General features: G+C 47.6%; 1 protein-coding gene across 6 annotated transcripts in view; it reads right to left on the bottom strand.

The window, feature by feature from the left end:
- The window catches only part of RHOQ (ras homolog family member Q), a 59,346-nt gene extending 45,676 nt beyond the window's left edge, over positions 1–13,670 (bottom strand). For 3 of the 6 annotated variants that reach the window (XM_032239464.1, XM_032239461.1, XM_032239460.1), the window contains exons 1-3: positions 13,209–13,495; positions 12,803–12,932; positions 12,586–12,644 (exon numbers count right to left, since the gene is read on the bottom strand). In XM_032239464.1, the coding sequence (XP_032095355.1) occupies positions 12,586–12,644; positions 12,803–12,932; positions 13,209–13,265 (246 nt within the window). In that variant the 5' untranslated portion in view covers positions 13,266–13,495. Of the gene's footprint in view, positions 1–1,330; positions 1,482–12,585; positions 12,645–12,802; positions 12,933–13,208 lie in introns of those variants that run through there. The other 3 variants (XM_032239463.1, XM_032239462.1, XM_032239465.1) reach the window with 3 other exon arrangements.
- Between the last annotated feature and the right edge of the window lie 10,432 nt (positions 13,671–24,102).

Here is a 24,102-nt window from a genome sequence, read left to right as displayed (position 1 = left end):
AAAGAATATTGGAAGGGTAGGGAAGAGATCAGCCCTTGCCTCTACCTGAGGCAGGGGCAAAGCCAGCACCACAGTGCACAACCAACAGAACTTCACTTTCTCCCTTGAAACCCTGAAAACAGTTCCCAGAGCCTGGGAGAGAATGGCCATGAAAGAACGACTGACAAAAAGGGATAAAAAGGAGAGAAGGATCACTGAGCTATCAAAAGGAGTGGAATATTGATAGGTTTTACAACATGGGTGAAAACGTTATGCTAAGTGAAAGAAGACAGACACAAAAGGGCAAACATTGCAGGATTCCATTAGTATGAAATATCCAGAACAGACAAGTCCATAGACACAGAAAGGCTGATTAGTAGTTGTCAGGGGATGGGGAAGGAGGAATGGGGAGTGACTGCTGGTGGGTATGGGGTTTCCTTCTGGGGTGATGAAAACGTTCTCTGAATTATGTCTCATAAAATAAAAGGAAAGAGGAGGAAACATACATATCCAGTAGTTTGATACAATAGTAATTTCCCTGAGTAATTACTTTCTTCTTAACACCAGCATGCCTAGATGCTGATACTTCCATGCTACCTTGTTCAGACAACAGGAGGCATTTGGGTCTCCCTTCCCATCAAGACTCAAGTGAGCAGGTTAGCATCTTCCCCATGTCCCCCTCCTCCCTATTTGTCACAGAGGGACACCCACAGGCCACTCTGGAAGCAGACATGACATAAAGCCCAGTGAAGACTCCTACACATCTAGATTTGCTGGAGAACAGTACATGCCCATGGCCAATATTTCATCCAAACAGAATTGGCAGTCTGTCTGCTAATGAGCTCTGTGAGTCAAGAAATGAGTCCTACTTTGCTTAAATGGTCAATGCATTAAAATAGCCACCTGTAACCTGCTATAAAGCCACTCAATAATGTCCAGACAGGTCAAAACCCCCTCTCAAATGAGCTGATAAGAAAGTTGATAAATATGGAGATGATATAAAGTCATGGAAAGGTTCTTTTCATAATAATCTTGCCACCAGACTCCCCTAAATTTAACACACACCTAGTTCCTACTGGGGCACCCAACACTAGTACAAAGTGCTATGTGCTACATGAAGTCCAGCAGGGACAGGACAGGGAAGAGTTTACAATCTGCATGGGGAGCAAAGATTTACACATGAAGAAAACCAAATGCTAGAGTGCAGCCTGGAGCCAACTCACTTAGTGGAAATTCTAAGGAGGAACTTGAACTCAAGAGGCCTGGAGTCAGAGGTGAGGAGGTCACAGGGTGTCTCAGCCTCAGAAGGACTTCTCACTTTCCCCAGTGGATGATGACCCAGAGCTCTCACCTGTTCAACAAAGTCCCTGTCCGAAGGAAGCAGGGCCCCCATCTCCCTGCTTTGTCCCTCCTCACATCCAGTCCCTTCCCCATTCCTTCAGGGCCAAGGAGGCTACTGGAAACACCTCCAGGTAATCAGCAGGATCCCTGAACCAGCTCACTGGGGAATTCAACCCTGTGAAAAGTAAGCTGGATTAAATGGAACTTTAATTGAACTGGACGCTACAGATTAAATGCTGTCTCAGTGGCAGCTCCTAGAGGGGGCACACTTTGAGCCAACTCATTTATAATCCCAACCATTATGCCACTTGAAAGAGGATGTGTTTTCTAGATTGGAATGAATTTTTAAAAAAAAAAGAAAGAAAAAATGTAAAAGAGTGGGGCAGGAGAATAAAGGAAGGAGAGGACACCGGCACAGAAAGTAGAGGTCAGCCAAGAAAAAAGTAATTACTGGCAAGATGGGTGTTTGAGTAACACAGCCCTTCCTTTCCCTCCAGCCACTCCTTGTGACCCGCCTGGGGAGTGTTAACACAAAAAGGACGTCATCCCCCATCTGATGCTTTGGAACAAATTTAGCACAAATCGAGCTGCCATCCTTCTCAGGGACAGGGTCTGTCACCAACCAGAGGAGTGCTAACCTCAGCCACAATGAACAGAGCCCTGTCCAGGAGTCCTGTCTATCGAGCCATTAATGCATGGGAGAGAAATGGCGTGGCATTTAGGCCTCATCGAGGAGTGCCCGCAGAGCCTACTGAGTGCACAGTCCTAGGCCACACAGCACACTAATGGAGGCAAGGTAGCCCACAAAATTCTGCTTCTGTTTTTTTTCTTCTGCTAGCACTGTGGTTCATCTCCACCAGATGACCTGGGTAGGCTGCACCCATGGCTGAATCATTCGGTTCATTCCAATAACTATGGAGAATCTCAACCATGTGTAAAGAACTAGAAATGAGGGTAGATGGGGTGTGTTTGGTGGGGCTGGGGGTTTATAAATTAAAAAAAAAAAAAAGATCCCATCATTTGCAACAACATGGATAGAACTGGAGATCATTATGTTAAGTGAAATAAGCCAGGCACAGAAAGACAAACATCGCATGTTCTCACTTATTTGTAGGATCTTAAAAATCAAAACAATTGAACTCATGGACATAAGGAGTAGAGGGAAGAATACCAGAGGCTGGGAAGAGTACTGGGAGGCTGGGCAGGGGGGAGGTGGAGATGGTTAATGGGTACAAAAAAATAGTTAGAGCCAGGCGCAGTGGCTCATGCCTGTAATCCCAGCTCTTTGGGAGGCTGAGGCAGGCAGATCACAAGGTCAGCAGTTTGAGACCAGTCTGGCCAATATGGTGAATCCCCATCTCTACTAAAAATATAAAAATTAGCCGGGTATGATAGCAGGCACCTGTAGTCCCAGCTTCTCTGGAGGCTGAGGCAGGAGAATCACTTGAGCCCAAGAGGCGGAGGTTGCAGTGAGCTGAGATCACGCCATTGCACTCCAGCCTGGGCGACAGAGTGAGACTCTGTCTCAAAAAAAGAAAAAAGTTAAAGCAAACGACACTATTTGATGGCACAATAGGGTGACTATAGTCAATAATAACGCAATTGTACATTTAAAAATAATTCCAAGAGTGTAACTGGATTGTTTGCAGAACAAAGGATAACTGCTTGAGGGGATGGATACCCCATTCTCCAGCATGTGTTTATTTCACATTGCATGCCTGTATCAAAACGTCTCATGTGCCCGACAAATGTAAACACCTGCTATATGCCCACAACGTTTTTTTTAAAATTGAAAAAATAAAAAATAAAATAACTAATGTTCCCTGCACTCCAGGGACAGTGTTTAACACAGGGGTGCATGTGGTAGGGAGGGCTGGGGGTTGGGGGAGTGGAGGTGGCTTGTTATGAGCAGGTGCAGAAGTACACAGGCATTAATTCAGTGGCTCTGATATTTTAGCCTGCATCAGAATCACCTGAGGGCTTTTATAAAACAGGTTTCTTAGAGTTTTTCACTCAGGAGATTTGGGGTAGAGCCTAAGAATCTGGATGTCTAACAAGTTCCCAGGAAATGCATGTTGGTTTGAGGATCACACTTTGAGAACCAGTGCCACCATTCAAAGCTTTACCTATACTAGGTATTTTTAAATAGATAATTGCACTATTATTGACTATTGTCATCTTGTTGTGCCATCAAATAGTGTCATGTTTTTTCTGGGTTTTTTTTTTTTTTTTGAGACAGAGTCTCATTCTGTCACCCAGCCTGGAGTGCAGTGGCACGATCTCAGCATCTAGTGCATGTAATAATCCAAACTGAGCACCTTCTCCAGCTAAAATACAGTTTCATGCAAACCTTACTCAACTGAACTCTTACTAGCATTTCACCTCCTTGGATGGACAGGCCTTCCTCTTCTGTGCCCCCAAAAAATAGGCCCCGGTCCCTCCCATTACTCATGGTTGACCCACCCTTCAAAACACTGTGCCTCTTGGGGCTGGGCCTGTGCCTGACGGATCTTGTAACACCCGCCCCTGGCCCAGATCTGGCTCTCAGGAAATGTATGCTGACTGACTCCATGAACGCTCTCTTCTAGGCTTGCCAGCCACTACAGGGAGCAGCCGGGCAGGATTTGGGAGCCCATGCAGAGGTGGTGGCAATGGGATGGCCCAAGAAAGCAAACAATCTGAGCAGTAGGTGGCAGAGAAACTTTTGCGCCATATTCAGAGAATATTCAGATGAAAGAGGAACAGATTCGAAGAGGTAGGCTTCCTCTGAATAAAGAAACCCTTGAAGGGAGAAAAGAAAGGCCTGATGTAGCCCCCACGGAACAGAAATGACACCTGTCATTTGCAGGCTAAAGCTGGCCTGCCTGGCAGCCCCCCAGACAGCATTTCCCTGTTCCTCTCTCCTGGGAAAGGGCCACAGCTTCAGGCAAATGGCATGAGCTTCTTCCACACATGCATCAGCAATGGGGCCACCAACACCACCTCAGGCATGCTCCTTTTTGAGAAGCATGGTGGTTTAGGGACAAACTGACAAACACCCTTAACATCACAAGGGGCAGAAGTTTTTATAGGAGCCGTTTTAGCAGCAGCCCTTACGTGTTCCATCTATACACAATGTTCCACCAACTCCTATCTAGAAAAGCAATACACTTGGAATGTACCTTTTACATGAAACACTGAACAACGGAGTGCACATGATAGAAAGGAGGCATTGAACATGGGCTAGATGATTAGTGAGAGTAACTTAACATCAAGAACCCAGGGCTTAAAGCCGGACGGCCTGCCTGATGATCTTGGCTTTGCCTTTTATCAACTGTGTGGCCTGGAAAGAGTCATTTAACCTCCCAAAACCTGCAAAATGAGACAGCCACCACTGGCTTCCTTTACTCACAGAGCAGGTGAGAGAGCTCAAGGTGGCACCAGATGCAGCATTCTTTATGTGCTATAAAAATGTCATTTGGTGATGAGTGTTCCACTCTGAATTCCCTCAGTCTACCCTGAGCCTCGGTAGAGCAGGAAAATCTAGGGATCTGGAAAAGCAGCTGCTTCGGTGCTCCCACCATTCACTCAAAAAGTAACAGTGACAGCAATAAAGACCTCTTCCCCCACTTTCTTTTCTTTCTATTAAAATCAACAAGCAACACAGCACCAGATTAATATCTCTTTAATTACCAACTTGTCAGTCACCAGGTGAAAAACTCCATAATTCAGTTATCAACCCTGCTCCACACGTTGACACTGATGGCAGGGATCTGGGGTCCATAAAAAGATGCATTGGGGTTACCCGCTCTGCCGTTCCTCCCTCCACTGTTCTTCCCACCCAGAATAAGAGCTCTCCACACCCCTCTGCCTGCTGAAACTCATTTAAGTCAACGCTTCCCAAATCTTCACTTCATGGCACACAGAGAAAATGAGATGATGTGTTCAGCATACATCGGGTGGGGTGGAGGAGCCACTGCTGCATGCCTGAGGTGAGACTGCTCAAGCTATGACAACCTGAGCCCCAGCTTGTCCCAGGTCCTACCCAGCTGCCCTGGGGGCTGAGGAAATCTCTTATCTGGGAGCTGGGAAGCTGCAACTGATCTAACAACTCCAAAAGCAGGTACTATCATAATCTCCAATTTATAAACAAGGAAACAGGTTTCCAAAGGCCAAGCCCCTTGCTGGGAAGTGGCAGAGCTGAAGTTGGGCCCCGGCAGTGCAATGTGGGGGTCCACCCTGGCAACCAGTACTCACTCCATTGGCCCCCATCGCTTCCTGCAAGCCTAGATCTTCCAAAAAGCTCCTCCCTACCACCTCTTTCTGTGTGGGACCCTGCAGCACTCAATTTCACACAATGAACTTTCCCAGTTGTGCAGTGGACCTGTCTGTGGCCTGATCCCCCACCTTCTCTCACGGAAGGTGGGAACACACATCAGGCAACGAATCAACACCAACTGAATTGAGCCAGCGTGGAGCCCCCAAAGCTGGCCTGCGCCCGCACTCTCAGCACCAGGCCCTACAGAGTAACTACACAGGTCATCTCTACTCCTTACAGCTATGCTTCAGGGTACAAATTATCTCCACATTTCACACAGAAGAGAGACACACACTGGCTGATGGTCTCAGAGCTACAAAGAGGTAGAGCCAGGATTCAAAGTTCATCAGGAGACTCCAAACCCACACTTTCCACTGCCAACTTGTCTCCTCCTCAGGGGATCTGGGAGCAAGAGGTCTCAGGAATTATGCAAAGGCCGGAGTCTGAGAGTGTTGGGGGACAGCCCCACTGGTGATCACTGAGGACCCTGTGTACAGACAAAATTGGTGGCCTGCCCCATACCTACATGCCTGTTTCTCCCCTGTATGTTGGAGACTTCTACCGTATTGTCGAAGCTTTCCTGGGGAAGGGGTTGTGCTGATGCTATTATTCAGCAGCTATGACTTTAGTCATTAGTTAACCTTTTAGCAGAAGCAAGCTGACAGTCAAATGAGAATCAATTCTTTTTTTAAAAATAAATACAGTCTCGTTCTGTCACCTAGGCTGGTGTGCAATGGAGCCTTGCATCATAGCTCACTGCAGCTTTGAATTCCTGTGCTCAAGTGATCCTCCTGCCTCAGTCTCCTGAGTAGCTGGGACTACAGAGGACTACCACCACATCTGGCTAATTATTAAAAAAATTTTAGTAAAGGTGGGGGCCTTGCTGTGTTGTCTAGGCTGATCTTGAACACGCGACCTCAAACAACCCTCTCACCTTGGCCCCCCAAGGTACTGAGATTACAGACAGACACGTGCCACCCTGCATGGCCAACAATCACCTTATTTTAAGAAGTATTTGTTGCATGCCTACCAGGCACCAGGCACCGGGCTGAGCACTGCAACACAGGAGAGAAAGACACTGTTTTTGAAGAGAGCAAGAACGCATCCAAGAGCTCCTGGCAGGCAGTGGGCCCGAGAGGGTTGTACCCAGGGAGCCAGGGGACCCCTGAGAGCTCAGACGGCTTGGCCTCCACACACGCAAAGCAGCTGCGGCCAGAAACTAAAAGAGGAACAGCAAATTGCTGAGGGCAAGGAAAGCTGCTCTCTGACCCAAGTGTGCCAAATTAGGGCAAAGCCAAGCCTGTCGGAGAGAAAGGAAATTCAGCTGAGAGTCAGGAATTTTAATTTTTCAGAGCCACGTGCGGTCTTCCGTCTTATTTCTTTGTAACTGCGTCCCTCTCCTCCTGCGCACTGCTGTTGTGTCTAAGGCCTCTGTAGCACCCACAGCTGCCAATACAAGTGCCCTTGCTGGAAACCGACACCCCCGTGGAGAGCTGCTTTGTTTGCTTTGTTCTGATACCATTAGATCTCATCTTTGCAACCCCAAATTCCATAACAAAACCGCAAAAGCCCAATTCTCCATGAAGCCTCTGCTGCTGAGGAGCTTAAAGCAATGCTTCCCACCTTTTTCACATCACAGCACCCACAGCAACTGACAATATAAGCTCAGCCCCCTTAAGCTGTCACTCTACCGGCCCCCCAGAGATGAGAGCTTGGCATCTCAGCACACCTGTAACACTCATGCCTGGGATACCTGTGGAGAAGTTTTCGTTCAAAGCACAGAAATGTCACCAAATCTCAGGAGAATCATGATGGAAGTGGAGACACCAAACAGATCAAAGGTCCAGGACAGGGATGGGGCACAGCTGAGGCACAATCAGAGAAAATCAGAGCTGGTGGGGACTGCCCCCACCCTAAGGTCCCCGCCTGCCAGCCCATGGTCTAAGCTGGCATAACTCAAAGCCACATCACAGTCCCAAGAGAGGGAACACAGGCCATTCGGAAACAGCAAAGGCTTTAGAGTCAACAAAGGCTATCCACCTTCCCAACGCAGAGGAGGAAACCAGCATTCCCGTGTGATGCGGTGCAGGCTGGAGATATAAATAGCTTCTAAAAAGGTTAGCAAAATGCACGGATGACATATCTACAGTAGGTTACTAAGGGAAACCAGGATGCTCAGTGCCAGCATCTCACCTGTTGCAGCTGATGCCTGCAAGGAACCCTGGGGCTCCTCCCAGGCTCTGCTCACCCAGCTGCCAGAACCCAGAGCCTGGTGTTGTGAGTGGGCATTTCCTAAATCCTACTAATGTTCCCTGCAGGCCTTCTCCAAAGTAGGAAAACCTTTTTCCTACTCACATCTCTATCTGGTTCCCATAAGCCCACTTGTTCCCAATTTCCGCATCTGGGAGAAGTCTGCCTTGAAGGGTGTTGTGAGGATGCCCTCCCGGGAGGTAGGAGCAGCCTGGTGAGTGGCAATCCCATGGCCCTTTCTCCTTCCCCTTTCTCATTGTGCCAGGCCCTTCTGCTGAAATGCAGAAGGACATGCCAAGCCTGCCTCCGGTGGAGATTCCCTTCTGTAGGAGAAGTGCCTTGTGGACACGCAGAGGGCGTGCAGGGCAGCCACAGCTGCTGGTTTATGTCAAGTGTAAAACAAATCTCACTTGTCACTCAGAAAGCAACAGCAGGGGACACCAGAGTAAAAGATATTTATAGCTCTCATGGACGCATCTCTGAAGTTGTGTGTTGAAATTAATAGACATAGAAACAATACATCCCAAAGCACATAAATGGATTTCCACACTTGAGACAGTGGCTAAATCTGGAACTTTAGGGATCCCAAACCCACCCCTAACACACATCTTCCTCTGAGTGCGGATATTCTGGGGCCTGAATAAACTGGGCTCTAGTCCTTCCCTCTCCAGGGTATCAAGTTCTGCCTTCCTGCCAAGGATTAAGAGATCAGCCTGGAGCCTACAGCTAGAGAGCAGCTTGCCAGGCAGCTCCCCACTGGCCTGTCTGGACAGAGAGGGAGAGCTTTTCCCACTTCCCCTCGCTCCAAACAGTGCAGTGGCAGGAAAGAAAATCCCATCTCTCCAGTCCCTCCGTGAGCAGACAGCAGGGTTGCTGCAGAGCCTACACTGAGTCCTGAGGGCCAGGCAAGAAAGGAGAAGCTTCACAGAGGCCCAGGCAGGAAGCCAACCCCTCACTCCCAACACACACACAAGGCCCCTAGTGAGAAGGAAGATGCCCCAGTCAACTTCCACTCCAAAATGCTTGGCAGTCAAAATGTCACAGCTGCTCCTGGACCACCCGTGGGCTTGGCCAACAGAGGGGAGGCCTTCCCTTTGGCAGTGATGCTATGAGTATGCTGGGACATCCCCAGGCAGGGCACGTGATTGGGACTGAAGTCCAATACACTCTCCTCATTCTCTCTGTCTGCTAATAGCAGCAGAGGTCAAGTGGAAAGCACCCTGCTCTAGAAGGCCAAAGGTCATCTACAACAATCACCCGTTGACTGGTAGATTCCCTAATATGTAAATCGGGCAAATGATCCCATGGCTTTGAACTTGACTGAGGTTAAGGCAGGGACCAAGAGTGAGCAAGTAGACTAGAGGTTCCAACCTGACGGAGGCACTGTTGCTGTTATTCAAACACAATGAATGCCCACATGCACGAGTAAACATTTTGGAGAGAAGGTAACTGACCTCTAGTGCCACCAGCTGCCTCATTCCATCTTAACTCTCTGAAAGCAGAACCAACAGAAGCCTACATACCCTATTTGTTTCTCAAATTCTGCACAGAACTGTAAGCTACTTCTCTTCCATCGATGGGGATGCGGGCTCTGGTTAAGACTGAAAACCATCTGATACAACAGGGCATTTATGGCAGGGAACGCTGGGCTTGGAACCATGGATCCCATAATGGGGACTACGTGAATTAGAAAGCACAAAGCTGCTCCACACCTCTGTTGAAAAGGTTCTAGGATCTGGCATTCTAGTGGAATTTTTGTTTAGAAAATTCCACTAGAATGGAATACACTGTTCTCTTCCATTCTGTGAACCTTTCTCCCTACAAAACTGCCCACAGTGGAATACAATAATTTCCTGTGCTATTTTTCACACACTCACTATGCACAAAGGGTCAGTTGCTTTTAAATATGCTAAAGAGTTTAAGCCAACCTATGACCTTGCAATGAAGATTCTAATTATACACAGTTTTACTAGATCACAAAGGTAAAATAATTTAGCTAGAATCACATGATTAGCTAAAGTGGAAATCTGAGCCCAAGCCTGTTTTATTCCAAAGCCCATGGACCATTTTCTGTTGCCCACTAGGTTTAAGGACTTGCACACATATGTGTATGTGTAATGGATACATATTTCTATAAATCCTTAATTTTTTACTTATATGTTTATTTATCATTATTATTACTGCAAGATGAATCTGATACTGATTCCTAGAAGCCTGAGGTCTTAATGACCAAGTACAATGTAGAAATCTCCTACATAACACATACAAACGGAGCTGAGACAGACATTTCTACCTATGCTGACATCAGCCGTGGTAGATCCCCATTTTAAATTCATTCCTTTGCACTCCCCAGGTGCAAAAGTACCGGAACATAGTACCAGGTACACAGCAGGCACTTGCCATTTGGTCTCATCATTGTTAAGCTGCTTATTAGTAATAAACCTTCAAATGCTAAGAGATGAAATATCACTAACTTTGAGGCAAGAACAAAAGTCTAGACACTGTGAGAAACACCAAGGGGGCCTAACACACATCTTGGCCAACAGAGTAGGTGTCTCACCACTGGGTGAAAACAGCAGTATTTGAGTCTCACTAATATGTTTATTCTGCTTGGTCTATATCTTATGATCCTCCACTGGAAAGAGTAATTATGGCCATATATGGAAAGCCCTGGTTTTGTAAGTGGGGTCAATTTCAAGTGACTCTCTTGATCTAAGTTCTCTCCTCTGTAGAGGTGCCATTCGACACCTACTAAGGGAATGGCTGTGAAGGTTACAGGTACCACATCTATGGACGTGCAAACAATCCAATCAGCCTTGCAGCATCTCAGCATCCCCGTGGTGTCCTGTGTGTATAACTACATCAAATTGGAGCAGATTCAGACCCTCATCCCAATCCTAGCAACACCCCTCAGTAGCTGTGTGTCCTTAGGCAGCCAGCCTAGCTTCTCTGAGCCTATTTCCTCACCATAAAAATGGAATACCACCTATCTCATGGGGTTGTTTTATAGGCTAAATAAGGTAATATTTGCACGTGGCCTGATATGTACGAAAAAACTCAATAAATACTAGTAGGGTTTAAATGTGCTCAGAACAGCTCTGACTACACACATCCTGTTGAACAAAGAGTGTGGTCAAAAATTATGGTGACAAGTAAAGGAGATAAGAGAAAGGAAGGTAGTGAGAAGTTCAAATTAGAGGCACTTTTTTCAAACCTTCCTCTTCCCATCCAATGAGGTCTACCTCTTGTTTATCAACGATATGACTTAAAAGTCAGTCTTAGTTGATTGAGCAAGCTCTGCCTCTTGCCTTCCACATCCTCTGATGAAGGAAGAAGGAATAACGACTACAGGGCAGGCAACCAAAGGGGGGCCGGGAGAGCTGAGAACTGGTGGTACTGACTGGGGCCATTGTGGTGAAAGCGGGTGGCCTCAGGCACCTTAAATGCCAGCAGTTCTCTATCTTCAGACGGTCCTCTAACAGTTTAGAAACCTGAGGTCACAGCAAGGCACTCCCCTGAATAAGGCATGTTTCAGAATCCAACCCAAACTCTAATCACAATTCTGAAATCCAAATCTAGATAAGCTTTAAAGAACAGCACTCCCTTTATTGAGCACCTAGTGTGTGCCAGGTTCAATGCTAAACATTTGGCATTCAATATCTGCACAAGGGGATCATCTTATGTTTTTAAACCCCATGTTACAGATAAGTAAATTCTACTGCTGGACTTCCCCCAAAGACATTCCCTAAGGCTTTCAGCTGCTCTTATGTTCTCAAGGACTTGAGTCTGTATGACATGTGGAAACTTCTGCCAGAGTCTTCAACTCTAATCATAGTGCTGAATTCTATAAAATTCATCACACACAATCACCTTAGCCCCAGAGCAAAAGTGGGTTTGGGAAGAAGCTGAAGCTGGGACAGGAAGACAGAGAGAAGACATTAGTCCTTCAGAAGCACAGCCTGGCCACCTCTGATTTGCAAACTCTGGCCAGAGGCTGCAGGGCGAAGTGTGCATTTTCTTTCTGCACAATTAATCTCTCCCAAAGAAAATCCAGACAAAGTCACCTGGCCCTTCTGAAGGGAGGCTGGAGGGAACCCCTCCTCCTCCAAGATTCACACTGAACTCCTAACTCTTCCTCCCTACCCCAGGGAGTGGCTGGATGGTTGTTGTTTCTTTTTTTTTTCCCTGTGGTCCTTTGGTAACACCACAAATTACGTTTTCAGGGACTGGAGTCCCAGAGTGCAATGATGTTGTAATAAACATAACCAGGACCAAATGCCTTCCCATAATATTAGATGATGCCATTTCCCACCAATCAGGCTCTTTGGGCAGGCAGACCACTCACCAATGAGGGACCAGACAGAGGCTGTGGGGGGGAGACCTGGTCATCTGCAACTAAAAATAAGGGCGCTTCATGATTGGTTGCTGCCACTTTGCAACAGGAGTTGGGACCCACACACCAGGCGCCACACTGAACGACCCACACAGGCAAAAACTTTCACGGCCCAGGGGTTCACATGGGTGGGCTGATCTGGGTCTGTTTGTTTTGTTTGTTTTCCTAATTTGCTTACTTGATACAAGAAATAAAGACCTAATCCAAAGGGAGCCCCTCGCAGACACGCCCTCCCACCTAGACACCTCGGTTTCCAAAGGCCCTTCGCAGCCACAAAGAACTGGGGAATAGGAGGGGGGCGTTGGCCAGAAGCCAAGACACTCACCTGTCCGGCCGTGTCGTAGAGTCCAAGGAGGTACTGCTTGCCCCCCACGGTGACGCTGACTGCAAGGACAGAAGTGGGGGCGGGGAGAGAAGCTCACAATGACCTGGGCTCCGGGGTAATTTCGCTCCCCACCCGGACCCTCCTCTCCCAACCCAGTTAGGGAAGTGGGGGTGCTCCCCGCGAGATGTCACCCCCTTTTCTGTTGAGCCCCGATCACTGTGAAGCGGTAAGGGGCTGGGGTGTAATGTGGTCCTCAGCCGTCCGCCCCCTTCCCCCAAGTCCAGTAGCCACGTCTCGCCCGGTCCCCTCGAATGTTTCCCCGGGGCCTTGGGGCAGTAGGAAAGGGGCTGTGGGAAGGTCAAGGAGGTCGGCCCGGGGCGGCAAGGGGTGGGAAGTGCGCGGAGCTGGGGCCGCGTGGGGAGCGAGTGGGAGAGGGGGTGGATCCGCGGGCGAGGGGGTGCCAGGAGCGAAGCCTGGGGGGTGGGGCCGGCCGCCTGGCAGAGGGCGCGGCGGGGGAGGGGAGAGGAGCGCGCTCGGGGGAGGCGGCGAGGGGGCTCCGCCAAAGTTGCTCCAAAGTTCCCGGCCCGGGGAGCGGCCCCTTAGTCAGCAGTTCCGCGGCTTACCTGCGTAGTGGTCGAAGACGGTGGGCACGTACTCCTCCGGGAAGGCGTCGTTGGCATAGCTCATGAGTAGGCACGTCTTGCCCACCGCCCCGTCGCCGACCACCACGCACTTGAGCATCAGCGCGCCGGGCCCGTGAGCCATGCTGCGGCCGGCCGGCCTCCGGGCATGGTCCCCCCGGAGCCCCCGCCCCGGCCCCGGGCTCAGCCCCAGCCCGCCTGGGGGGTCCGCCGCCGTCGCCGCCGCTCCGCGCCGCAGGGCCGCCCCCCCGGCCCCATGCAGCGGCTGCTCCCCTCGCCGGAGGGGAGGGGGCGGCGGGCCCGGGGCGCTGCCGCCGCCGCCGCGGTCGCCGCCCGGATCCCCGCCCCGGCCCCAGTCGCCGCGCCTGCCCGCTGCCCCCGCCACTCGGCGCCCGCGCCCTCTCCCCGGCCCGGCCTCCCCAGGAGGATCCGCCGGATCATAAGACCGGCCGGCCCCCGGGGAGACGGCAACTTTGGGGAGGGCGGCGGAGGGGAGGGGCCAGGCGGCTCTCCCCGCCCCGCGCCGGCCCGGGCCCCTCCCGCGGCGCCCCGGAGGAGGGCGGGCCCAGGCACCTCCCCTAGCGCGGCCCCCGCCCCGCGCCCCCGCCAGCCGCCGCGCAGCCCCGCAGGCGCACCCGAGCCTCACTCCCCGCGAGGGCCGCGCGGAGGGGCGCGCAGGAGGAGGAGGAGTCGAGGAGGGCGGAGGGGAGGAGAAGAGGAGGAGAGGCGGGGAGGAGGCGAGGAGGGGAGGAGGGAACCGCGCTGGGGGAGCCGAGGGCTCCTCGCGCAAGTGCCAGCAGCGCCCAGAAGCGTCCAAAGGCCCCGATGCTGGGAGAAGACGTGGAGGCCTCTCGGGGAACCACGACAACTTCCACGGTGACGCAATAGTCATGCCAAATTATACATCTGTATTTCACCTTCACCCAGAAGGCCAGAGCCATCGTCTTGGCCTCTAAGTGCACAACGGAACTACAAATCAGGAAGAAAGAGAGACCACAAGGATTAAAAAAAAAAAAAAATTAAGGCGCGCAGGGTGGTGGCGGTACCTGAGCTGGAAAGCAAGGACCCTGGCTTATCGCCCACCCCACGCCTTCCTTAGCACGAGCTTGAATCATTTACTATGAAGCCGGTGACTAAGGGAGATACAGCGTGTTGAACCACTGAAGCACGCCCCCCCCCGGCACACACACACACACACACACACACACACACACACACACACACACCAGCCAGAAAAGGGATGCCCAGTTGGCTCTGGACCCGGCAAATGTACCTGGGCTCCCCCTGGAGGCGACATTCTCCGAGGTCCCCAGTGTCCCTCGAAGGTATTCCGTTGTAATCCCGGGGAATTGATACACCCTTCTGCTCTGAAACTTGGCCTATGCTCGAGGCGGCAACCCCTGCCTTCTGCGTGGCAAGGCTTGAACACACCCGTCTGGCCAGATCCCGTTCACTGGCCAAGAGTGCAGCATTGAACATGGGGCACTGGAGCGGGGTGCACTCAGCGCCGACACCGCACCCCACCCGTCTACTTGCTGACTAGAGATAAATCGGTTCCTTTCATCGATTCAAAGCATTAGAAAAACGCAGCATTGAGAGGCAAAGCAGAGGTCAACCGGACCATCACCCTTAGGTCGAAGGGAAGAAAGCTGAGACCTAGAAAGGAGAAGCGGTTGTCCCAAAGGCTTCCAGCTGTTCCCAGTACTCAAGGACTTGGAGCACACTTGGGGAAATGTTCACTGTTGTATTCCCATTCGTTACTTTCCAGGAGGCCTGACCTCTCAAACTCCGAATCTGAGTTCCATTCTCCCAGGAAGGCTTCGCAAATCCCTGAAAGTTCCTTGCAGATTCTCACTGAGCATCTCCCGGGCTCCACCCTTTGGCTCTGTGTGTCAGCAAGAAGGTATGCACATTGCTAGCTGCTTTAGATGCAATGAAGCTGGAAGATATTTTGTATGTACCAAATAACAGGTTGAAGAAGGCAGTACAGTGCCTTAAGGTCAATTTCTGGTTCAAGACCGGTCCCTGCCACTTCCTCTTAGAGGGAAAGAGAGCAGGACCTGTCCCGTTCTTCGCTTGCAGGACCATTTGTTCAGGCAGCATTTACAGGGACTCGTATTCTGAAAGGAGGGTATACCAGAGGAGCTTGAGGAGGAGAGCACTCAGCCAGGAGAGCTGAGTTTAGTCCCAGCTCTGACCCTGGTTAGCAGTGTTACCTTGAACATGTCACTTCCCTTCTCTGGGCCTCCGTTTTCTCATCTGTAAGTGAGAACTAAGAGTAGGAGAAGCTCTGGGAATGTCATAGCACTCCAAGTGGGGAACTGATGTCCGATGAATCATGCAGTGGTGACTTCATTGGTGACAGTGACCTCATTCTTTTGGCCCATAGAGATGCCAAAACTGACTGCCAGGAATACTTAGAGCTCTGGGGCTGATCCCCCTTGGTGTGTACGTGGGGTGGGGAGGGGGGCTATCCAGAATGCCCCTCTGTTAGACCATGAATGCCTTAGCTGGAAGCACCAATCGGACCTCAGCAGAAATCTTAATTTCCATGGGCAAAGAAGATAATGTCCAAGTGGTTTAAAAAAAAAAAAAAAGTTTAAAGAAAAAGCTCTCAAATTTCAGGGATTGGAGACAGAAAGCACTTTGTTTCCCAGTGTCCCATAGGCTGTCTGCTTGCAGCTCTCCTTTTGTTTGTGCAAATGTTGAAACAGACACAGGTCAGTGTGAGAACAGTGAAATTTCTTTCTTTCTTTTTCTTTTTCTTTTTTTAAGACAGGGTCTCACTCTGTCACTCAGGTTGTAGTGCAATGGTGTGATCTCAGCTCACTGCAACCTCCGCCTCCCTGGTTCAAGCGATTCTCCAGCCTCAGCCTCCGAGTAGCTGGGAGTACAGGGATGTGCCACCACCATGCCTGGCTACTTTTTGTATTTTTTTGTTGAGCAGGGTTTCACCATGTTGCCCAGGCTAGTCTCGAACTTCTGAGCGCAAAGTGATCCGCCTGTCTCAGCCTCCCAAAGTGCTGGGTTTACAGGTACAGGCGTGAGCCACTGAGCCTGTCGAGAACTGTGAAATTTCTAATTAACCTTCTCTTACTCTTTTTCCTCTACTCCCTCCTTCCTCCCCTACTTGATTCATTCCATATTTCAATTAAAAGCATTTATTGAGGTCTATTAGATGCCAGAATTTATTCCTGGGCAGGGGACAAAGAAAGGCACAGTCACTTCTAGCTGAAGCATTCAAGGAACTTATTAGCAAACAGGTAAGCACTCTATAGTCTGAGCAATGCTGTGCTAGAGAATAGAGAATAGGCTTCTGGAGGTGCAGAGGAGGCAGTTAGTACAGAGCTCTGGTTGTGCTGAGGAAGGATTTGCAGAAGCAGTGTCATTGGCCTGGAGCTTAAGAGTAAGGAGTAAGGTGAGAATGCCTGGGAAAGGCCAAGAGCCCTGCATCAAAGCAGGAAGGAACAGCACACAACTTCCTGGGAATGGCAAGGCATGTAAGGTGGACAGAGTGTATTTAATTGGGAACCATATAATGCAGGCAGTCCATGGGCTTCTGAAAGCCATATGAAGAAGAATGTAGGGTCTGGCATGGGCTGGGCAGTCTGCACTGTAAAAAGGCCAAAGACCAGGGCCAACGGGACCACTAGGAAGAAATCTGGCCCACACGCTTACTACAAAGGCATGGCCCCAGCTCAAGGCTGTGTTCATTGCAAGAAGGGGCACTTTTTTCTTATCACAAATGTGACTTCTGTTTGTCAAACCCTGTGCCCATAGGGGTGTATTCACTCAGAGGGGAAGCTTTTCTGTGAAGCAAAAGATGAAGGCAAGCAGTGGCACTGGAAGCGAGGATGTATTAAAGGGAATAAACACGAATTTGCAGAACCTTTGCCCTATACTGTATCCAGTTATGGTCTCAGGTATTTGATGCTCATTGATCGGACATCTTATTTCATCCCCCAAATAACCAAGTAAACTTTGTAGAGAGTATCTATTGGTTTGTCTATCCAGAACAGCACCATTTGCTTCTGCTAAATATTTTTATAATGTAATCTCTGTAATAGTGTGGTTTAAATGGAAGCTGCCATCTTCTTATACATCCTGCCCCTGGATAGCTGTTGGTTAGCCCTAGGTGGACACCTGATTCAAGATGGGACAATCAGAACTCTTTCCTGCTGAGCTTTTTTTTCTTTTTTTTTTTTTTCTTCTGAGGCAGAGTCTCACTCTTTTGCCCAGGCTGGAATGCAGAGGTGCAATCTCAGCTCACTTAGCCTCAACCTCCCAGGCTCAAGCGATCCTCTCATCTCAGCCTCCCAAGAAGCTGGAATTACAGGTATGAGCCACCAACCCTTGCCTGAGAATTTGGAATTTGGGATTCACAGCAGGAGTTTCTCCTCTTTTGCTAACTGAACTGGGCAATGTGAGCCTGGAAGCTGTAGGCCATTCATGTTTCAGCCGTTCACAAAGTAGTCAATCCAAGGAAATGTTGCTGAAGTGCAGAGAGAAGCAAAGATGGAGAGAGAACACCACTACCACTACCACCACTACTCCCCTGTCAAAAAGGCTTATGCCTGTAATCCCAGCACTTTGGGAGGCTGAGGCGGGTGAATCACAAGATCAGGAGCTCGAGACCAGCCTGGCCAATATGGTGAAACCCCATCTCTACTAAAAACACAAAAATTATCTGGGAATGGTGGCATATGCCTGTAGTCCCAGCTTCTCGGAGGGCTGGGGCAGGAGAATTGCTTGAACCTAGGAGGCGGAGGTTGCAGTGAGCTGAGATCACACCACTCTACTCCAGAGGCTCAGTCTCAAATAAAAAAAGGAGCAGAGAGAAAAGGGCCATCTGTGAGTTACTGATATGCATAATCCTGGTGATCCTGTTGCACAACTGTTCTCCCGTTGGTCAGTCGAGTTAATAAATCATCCCCTTTTTTGCCCAGTGAGTAGGGGTTAGTTTTCTGTAACTAGTAACCAAAGGAATCCTATTACAATATTATCACTACAGTTCAGGTAGGTGATGAAATTAAGCTAGCCCCAAATCACATGGCTGATAAGTGGCAGAGTTAGGATTCAAAATCATCTGCCTTCAAAACTCATGCATTTGCCATGTTTCACTTTGACAAGGTATCAAAAGTTTTTGAGAAGAAAACTGACAAGCTTTGACCTATTTTTGAGAAGGTCACTCTGGGACTCATAGAAAATGGATTTGGAAAGGATAAGGGTGAAGGTGGAAAGAGCCAGGAGGAGACAGATCACAACAGTCTGACCCAAGCATGGCAGTGAACATGAAGAGGAGGTAGTGGGTTTCAGAGAGATTTGGATGATGGCATCCACGGGGCTTGGTAGTAGTGTGGGGATGACAGAGGAGGCGAGAGAGAACAAGGTTTCTACAATAACTCTGAGGCATCTACATTACGATTTCATGTACCTTTTCTTTTTTTTTCCTTTTTAATGTCTGTTGTTATCTTCCCACTTCTTCTTTGGACTTCTTCCTTGCTTTTTAAGCCTTTCCATCTCTGATTGTTTCCTAACCACGCAACTGACTGTCTAAATCAAGCTGAGATTAGAACTCCAGAGGACAGTATGTTCTAAAACACATTCATTTGCATCATTTTGTGTGCTCCCTCATGTCTGCTTAGGAAATGGAAAAATGGACTCCAAGGGCTCATTTGGTGTTGTGGCTAGGATGCTTTAGGTTGCAAGTCATAGAAAAGTCAACCCAAACCAGCTTCAGCAATGAGAGAAGTGTATGGACTTCTGTTACGGAAAAGTCCTGAATTAGCCCAAGCTTCAGGCATGAATTGATCAGAACTCTTTTTTTTCCCCCGGAACATCTCTCAGTTTTTCTTCCTCTTGATGGGTCAAATTTCTACTTAGCATAACTTCTTTCCTGGAAACAAAACAGTTGAACCAAGTCCAGGCATCACTATCTGTATACCATGTTTCCCAAAATGAGAAAGAGCTTCTCCGGATTCACTCATTGAACGAAGTCTTGGACTTCCTCTGATTAGCTCAACTTAGTTCATCCCTGAACCAGTCATGGTGGGTAGGATACTGTCAGGTGGCTGTTGCCTTAGGCAACTGTTCATCCCTAAAACTATCACTGTGACAAGGAGTTGGGACTATCATAATTGTGCCTATCAGCCCTGCCCCTACAGGAGCTGGGGCTTCACACCTACCCAGGTTCTATCGTTTCTGCACAATGAAGTTTGGGAGAATGCATGCTGGGGAGGCAAGCAGCAATATCCATCACATCTGCATTGTTGCTTATGGGTCTCAGTTCCTAGGCCTTCCCCTGGCTACACTGGAAATAAAGAATTTTAGGAGAGGCAGGCACAGCGGCTTACACCTGTAATCCCAGCACTTTGGGAGGCAGAGGCGGGTGGATCACATAGGGTCAGGAATTTGAGACCAGCCTGGCCAACATGGTAAAACCCTGTCTCCACTAAAAATACAAAATTAGCCGAGCATGGTGGTAGGTGCCTGTAATCCTACTACCCAGGAGACTGAGGCAGGAGAATCACTTGAACACAGGAGGTAGAGGTTGCAGTGAGCCGAGATGGTGCCACTGCACTCCAGCCTGGGCAACAAGAGCAAAACTCTGTCCCAAAAAAAAAAGAAGAAGAAAAAATTGAGGAGAGAAGCAAACATGAAGCAAATATTAAGAGGAGAGGAAGGTGAGAAGGCTCCAAATCAAATCTGCGATTTGTTCCAAATTTCAGGTGGCTTGTCAATACCAGAGTCCATGCTGACTCTGAATCCCTAATTCTTGGCTTCTGTGTATTCTTCTCCCTCTCTGAACCATCTTCTTAGAAGTCACTGGTAAGGAGAAAAAATGATGGTCATTCTTTGACACTGGTGCTTCCCTGCTCTTCTAATATGCTTCTTCCCACCACAAGGCCCAGAATCCTCAAACTGCAGCCTCTTCACTCCGCTGGGCACCTACTGGCCTTCCCTACAGCATCCTGCCACATGCTCTACCTATCCCCATCCCTATCCCTATTTTTCTCCCTGTGACTAAAACCTCCTCTCGGCACCCTCTTCTCTTAGTGCCTGGGTATAGGTACACTACACAATAGTCTGAGCTAAGGTATTAATGACTTAAACACCACAGCAATTTCTTAAAGGTCACTGGTTCCTAATGATCAGGTTGATAAGTAAATCCAATAGGATTGGCTTACCTGGTTTTCATTCCCAGTTAGAATGTATAGAGATCTCGTTTTCTAGTTCATTACATACCAGAAACTCAGAAGAATGGCTCAGCCTCTGAAAATTCAGCTCAAGTACCCTTAAATGTTTTGCCATTTTCATTTCTAAATGTTTTCTGCTACAACCTAAGGTCAGGAGACTGGTCATTATGACTGATGGCATCACCACTCATTGCTGAACTATAGGAAAGGACACTTCCTTAGAGGTTGCTGGTATGGAATACTCATATGATTTAGGAGTGGTCCCCTCTCATGGGCTCCAAAGGAGGCTAGATCACAGATCCCTCCTCCAAACATGAAATTAGTGATTTTATTTTATGTTTCAGTACCAAAAGTTGTTCCTCCATAAAGGATGATTTGGCCACTGGACATCAGAATCACATTTTGAGTTTGAAAAATCTTCTTCTTTGTGAGCCTTGGTGGGAAGAAAAGAATATCCCTTCCTTATAGGAGCTGGAAATTACAGATTCTTGCTTTCCTTGTCAGACTTAAAAGCTAGTGCAGCTAGAGTTAAATACAGGGCACACTGTGTCTGGAGGCTGCAGCTTTAGGGGGTGGGTTCACAATTCAGTTCCTGACCCAGGAAGCAGCACATCAGGGCAGGCAGTGGTATTGGCTGTGGTATAATTGAGTTCCTGGTTCAGATGTGACAACTGTACACATGTGTTGTCTAGAGTTTGGTGACAGCAATGATATCAAAAGTGATTTTCTCATCCCAGTAGTTCCTGAGTCATGTCTTTCCATCTTGCACAGCTTCCCTAACCTTTCTACAATCCTGTGACCTACCTGTGATCCTTTTAAGGTTTCTTTTCTGTTTAATCAGCCACAAACAGCTTCTGTTGCTTGAAACCCAGGCTCCTGAGAAGGAGTTGGAGAAGAGATCACTTTATTGGTGTGCTTCATGTACAGAGTAGAGATTTCCACTTCTACCATACCCAAGTATCTGGTACAAGACGTACCTTTTTTTTCCCTCTCTTTCTTTCTTTCTTTCTTTCTCCCTCCCTCCCTTCTTCTCTTTTCTCTTCTCTTCTCTTCTTTCTCTTCTCTTCTCTTCTCTTCTCTTCTCTTCTCTTCTCTTCTCTTCTCTTCTCTTCTCTTCTCTTCTCTTCTCTTCTCTTCTTTTCTTTTCTTTTCTTTTCTGAGATGGAGTCTCCCTCTGTCACCCAGGCTGGAGTACAGTGGCACAATCTCAGCTCACTGCAACCTCCACCTCCCAAGTGCAAACGATTCTCCTGCCTCAGCCTCACAAGTAGCTGGGGTTACAGGTGTGTGCCACCTCACCCAGCTAATTTTTTTTGTATTTTTAGTAGAGATGGGATTTCACCCGTCTCTACTAGGTCAGGCTGATCTCAAACTCCTGACCTCAGGTGATCCACCTGCCTTGGCCGCCCAAAGTGCTGGGATTACAGGCCACTGAGCCCAGCCTAGATGTGCCTTTCTAATGTGAGCAACTTTAAAACTGAACAGAATACATGAAACCACTCTTTTCAGACATTGAACAGCATGTAGCACAGGACCATGATTTCTGAAAGTAGGGAACAAATGGGGCAAGCCCTACTATCACTCTTTCTGCTGAAAATGCTCTCTAAATTGTAGCACAATGAGGGGGAACCCAAGCAGAGCACAGTGGTATTGCTGAGTTGAGGAGATAGTTGAGCAGACTTTTTAAGGCAGAGTATCAGAGAGGAAAGAAAATAACAGCAAAAAAGTCTCCTGGGATCCCTTTGAATCTGTTGCTGGATGCTGAGCTGCACATGCATAAGGTGAAATTTCACAGTGCTACGTAAAGAACTACCACCGAGCTGGGAGCTGATTGGTTCCCAGGGCTCATTGGATGACGTTTGAGTTTCAACTCGCCAAAGGGCTAACTAAGGCGAAAAGTAGAAGTATCTCTAGACGTCCTCTAACAAGGTTTAGAAAGCAGCCTCAAAAAGAAGAAGTTCATCCACTATTACCATAACTGCCAGTGCAAACAAATGTTGCCATTTTTAAAACAACAATAAAATAGACATTTAACAACATTAAGTTCAGAATGTTAAAAATACTAGATATGCAAATAAGTAGGGATATAGAATTGGAAATCAGGAGAAAAATCATTTAATAGACACAAACCCCAAAATGACGGAGATAATAACATTAGCAGACAAGGACTTTACGAAATTAAACACAAGGATTTAAAGGAAAACATGAACATAGTGAAGAAAAACTGGAAGATACAGGAAAGAACCAAATGGAACTTCTGGAGCTAAAAAATAAAACACCTGTAAGAACAATTCAGTGGCTGAGCTTAACAATAGATTAGACATTGTAGAATAAAATATCTGTGACGCTGAAGACATAGCAATAGAAAATACAAACTAAAGCAGAGAAAAAGGAAACAAAAGAAACACAGAATCACAGAGTCTCAACTTAAGATGATATAAAATGATTTAACGCACACACATAACTGGAGTCCTCAAAAAGGATTGAGGGTGATGATTTGAAGACATAATAGCCCAGTCCCAAAGGTAGTGAAAATTATACAGATCCAAGAAGCTCGACACAGTAGGATAAAAACAAGGCAAACCATATCAAGCAAGGCAAAGCACTGAAAACCAGTAATAAATAGAAAAAAATTAAAAGCAGAGAGAGAAAAAAGATGCATTTTATGCAGGGAACAAAGACAGATATAATTGCACACTTCTCTTCAGAAATAATGCAGACTAGAACTTAATGAAATAGTGTCTTTAAAGTGATAAAAGAAAAAGAAGGCATTGTCAATCTGGAATTCTATATCCACCAGAAATATTCTTTAAAATTGAAGGAAAAATAAATGTTTGTCAGGCAAAAAAAGACGTAAATATTTTTTTAAACCAGAAGATCTTCAATACGAGAGATACTAAAGAAAGTTCCTAAGGCAGAAAGAACATGGTACCAGGTGAAACCATTGACCTACACAAAGAAATGAAGAGCACCAGAAATGGTAAATATATGACACATTTCTTTCTCTTTTAAAAAAATTCCTTTAAAACATAATTGACTTTGGCCGGGTACGGTGGCTTACACCTATAATCCCAGCTCTTCTGGAGGCCAAGGCAGGCGTATTGCTTGAGCCTGAGAGTTTAAGACCAGCCTAGGCAACATGGCAAAACCCTGTCTTTACGAAAAATACAAAAGAAAAAAAAAAAGCTAGGTGTGGTGGCACACTCCTATAGTCCCAGCTTCTCAGGTGGCTGAGATGGGAGGATCGCTTGGGCCTAGGAGGTCAAGGCTGCATGAGCTGAGATCATGCTACTGCACTCCAGTTGGGGTGACAGAGCCAGATCATGTCTCAAAAAAAAAAAATTATATGTGTGTGTGTGTGTGTGTGTGTGTGTGTGTGTGTGTGGAAGTTAAAAGTTATACCTATAAAATAACATTATATATAACGTATATATGCATCATATATATAGTATTTTGTATATATAATGTTGGATATATATATAATTAAAAATAAAAATACAATTGATCATCTAAAACAAAAATAATAGCAGTATTTTACATGGTTTATAACATGTGGAAATGAAACCTGTAATAATAACAAAAAAATATAGAAAAACAGAAATGGCAATATATTCTTATAAAATCCTTACATTGTGCATTAAGTGGTACAGTATTATCTGAAGGTTGTCGTAGTTTCTTCC

This window comes from Sapajus apella, unplaced genomic scaffold (genome assembly GCF_009761245.1).
Source record: "Sapajus apella isolate SASKATOON/1434 unplaced genomic scaffold, GSC_monkey_1.0 scaffold44, whole genome shotgun sequence".
Classification (NCBI taxonomy): Eukaryota; Metazoa; Chordata; class Mammalia; order Primates; family Cebidae; genus Sapajus; species Sapajus apella.
This window is presented reverse-complemented; position numbering and strand designations above follow the sequence as displayed.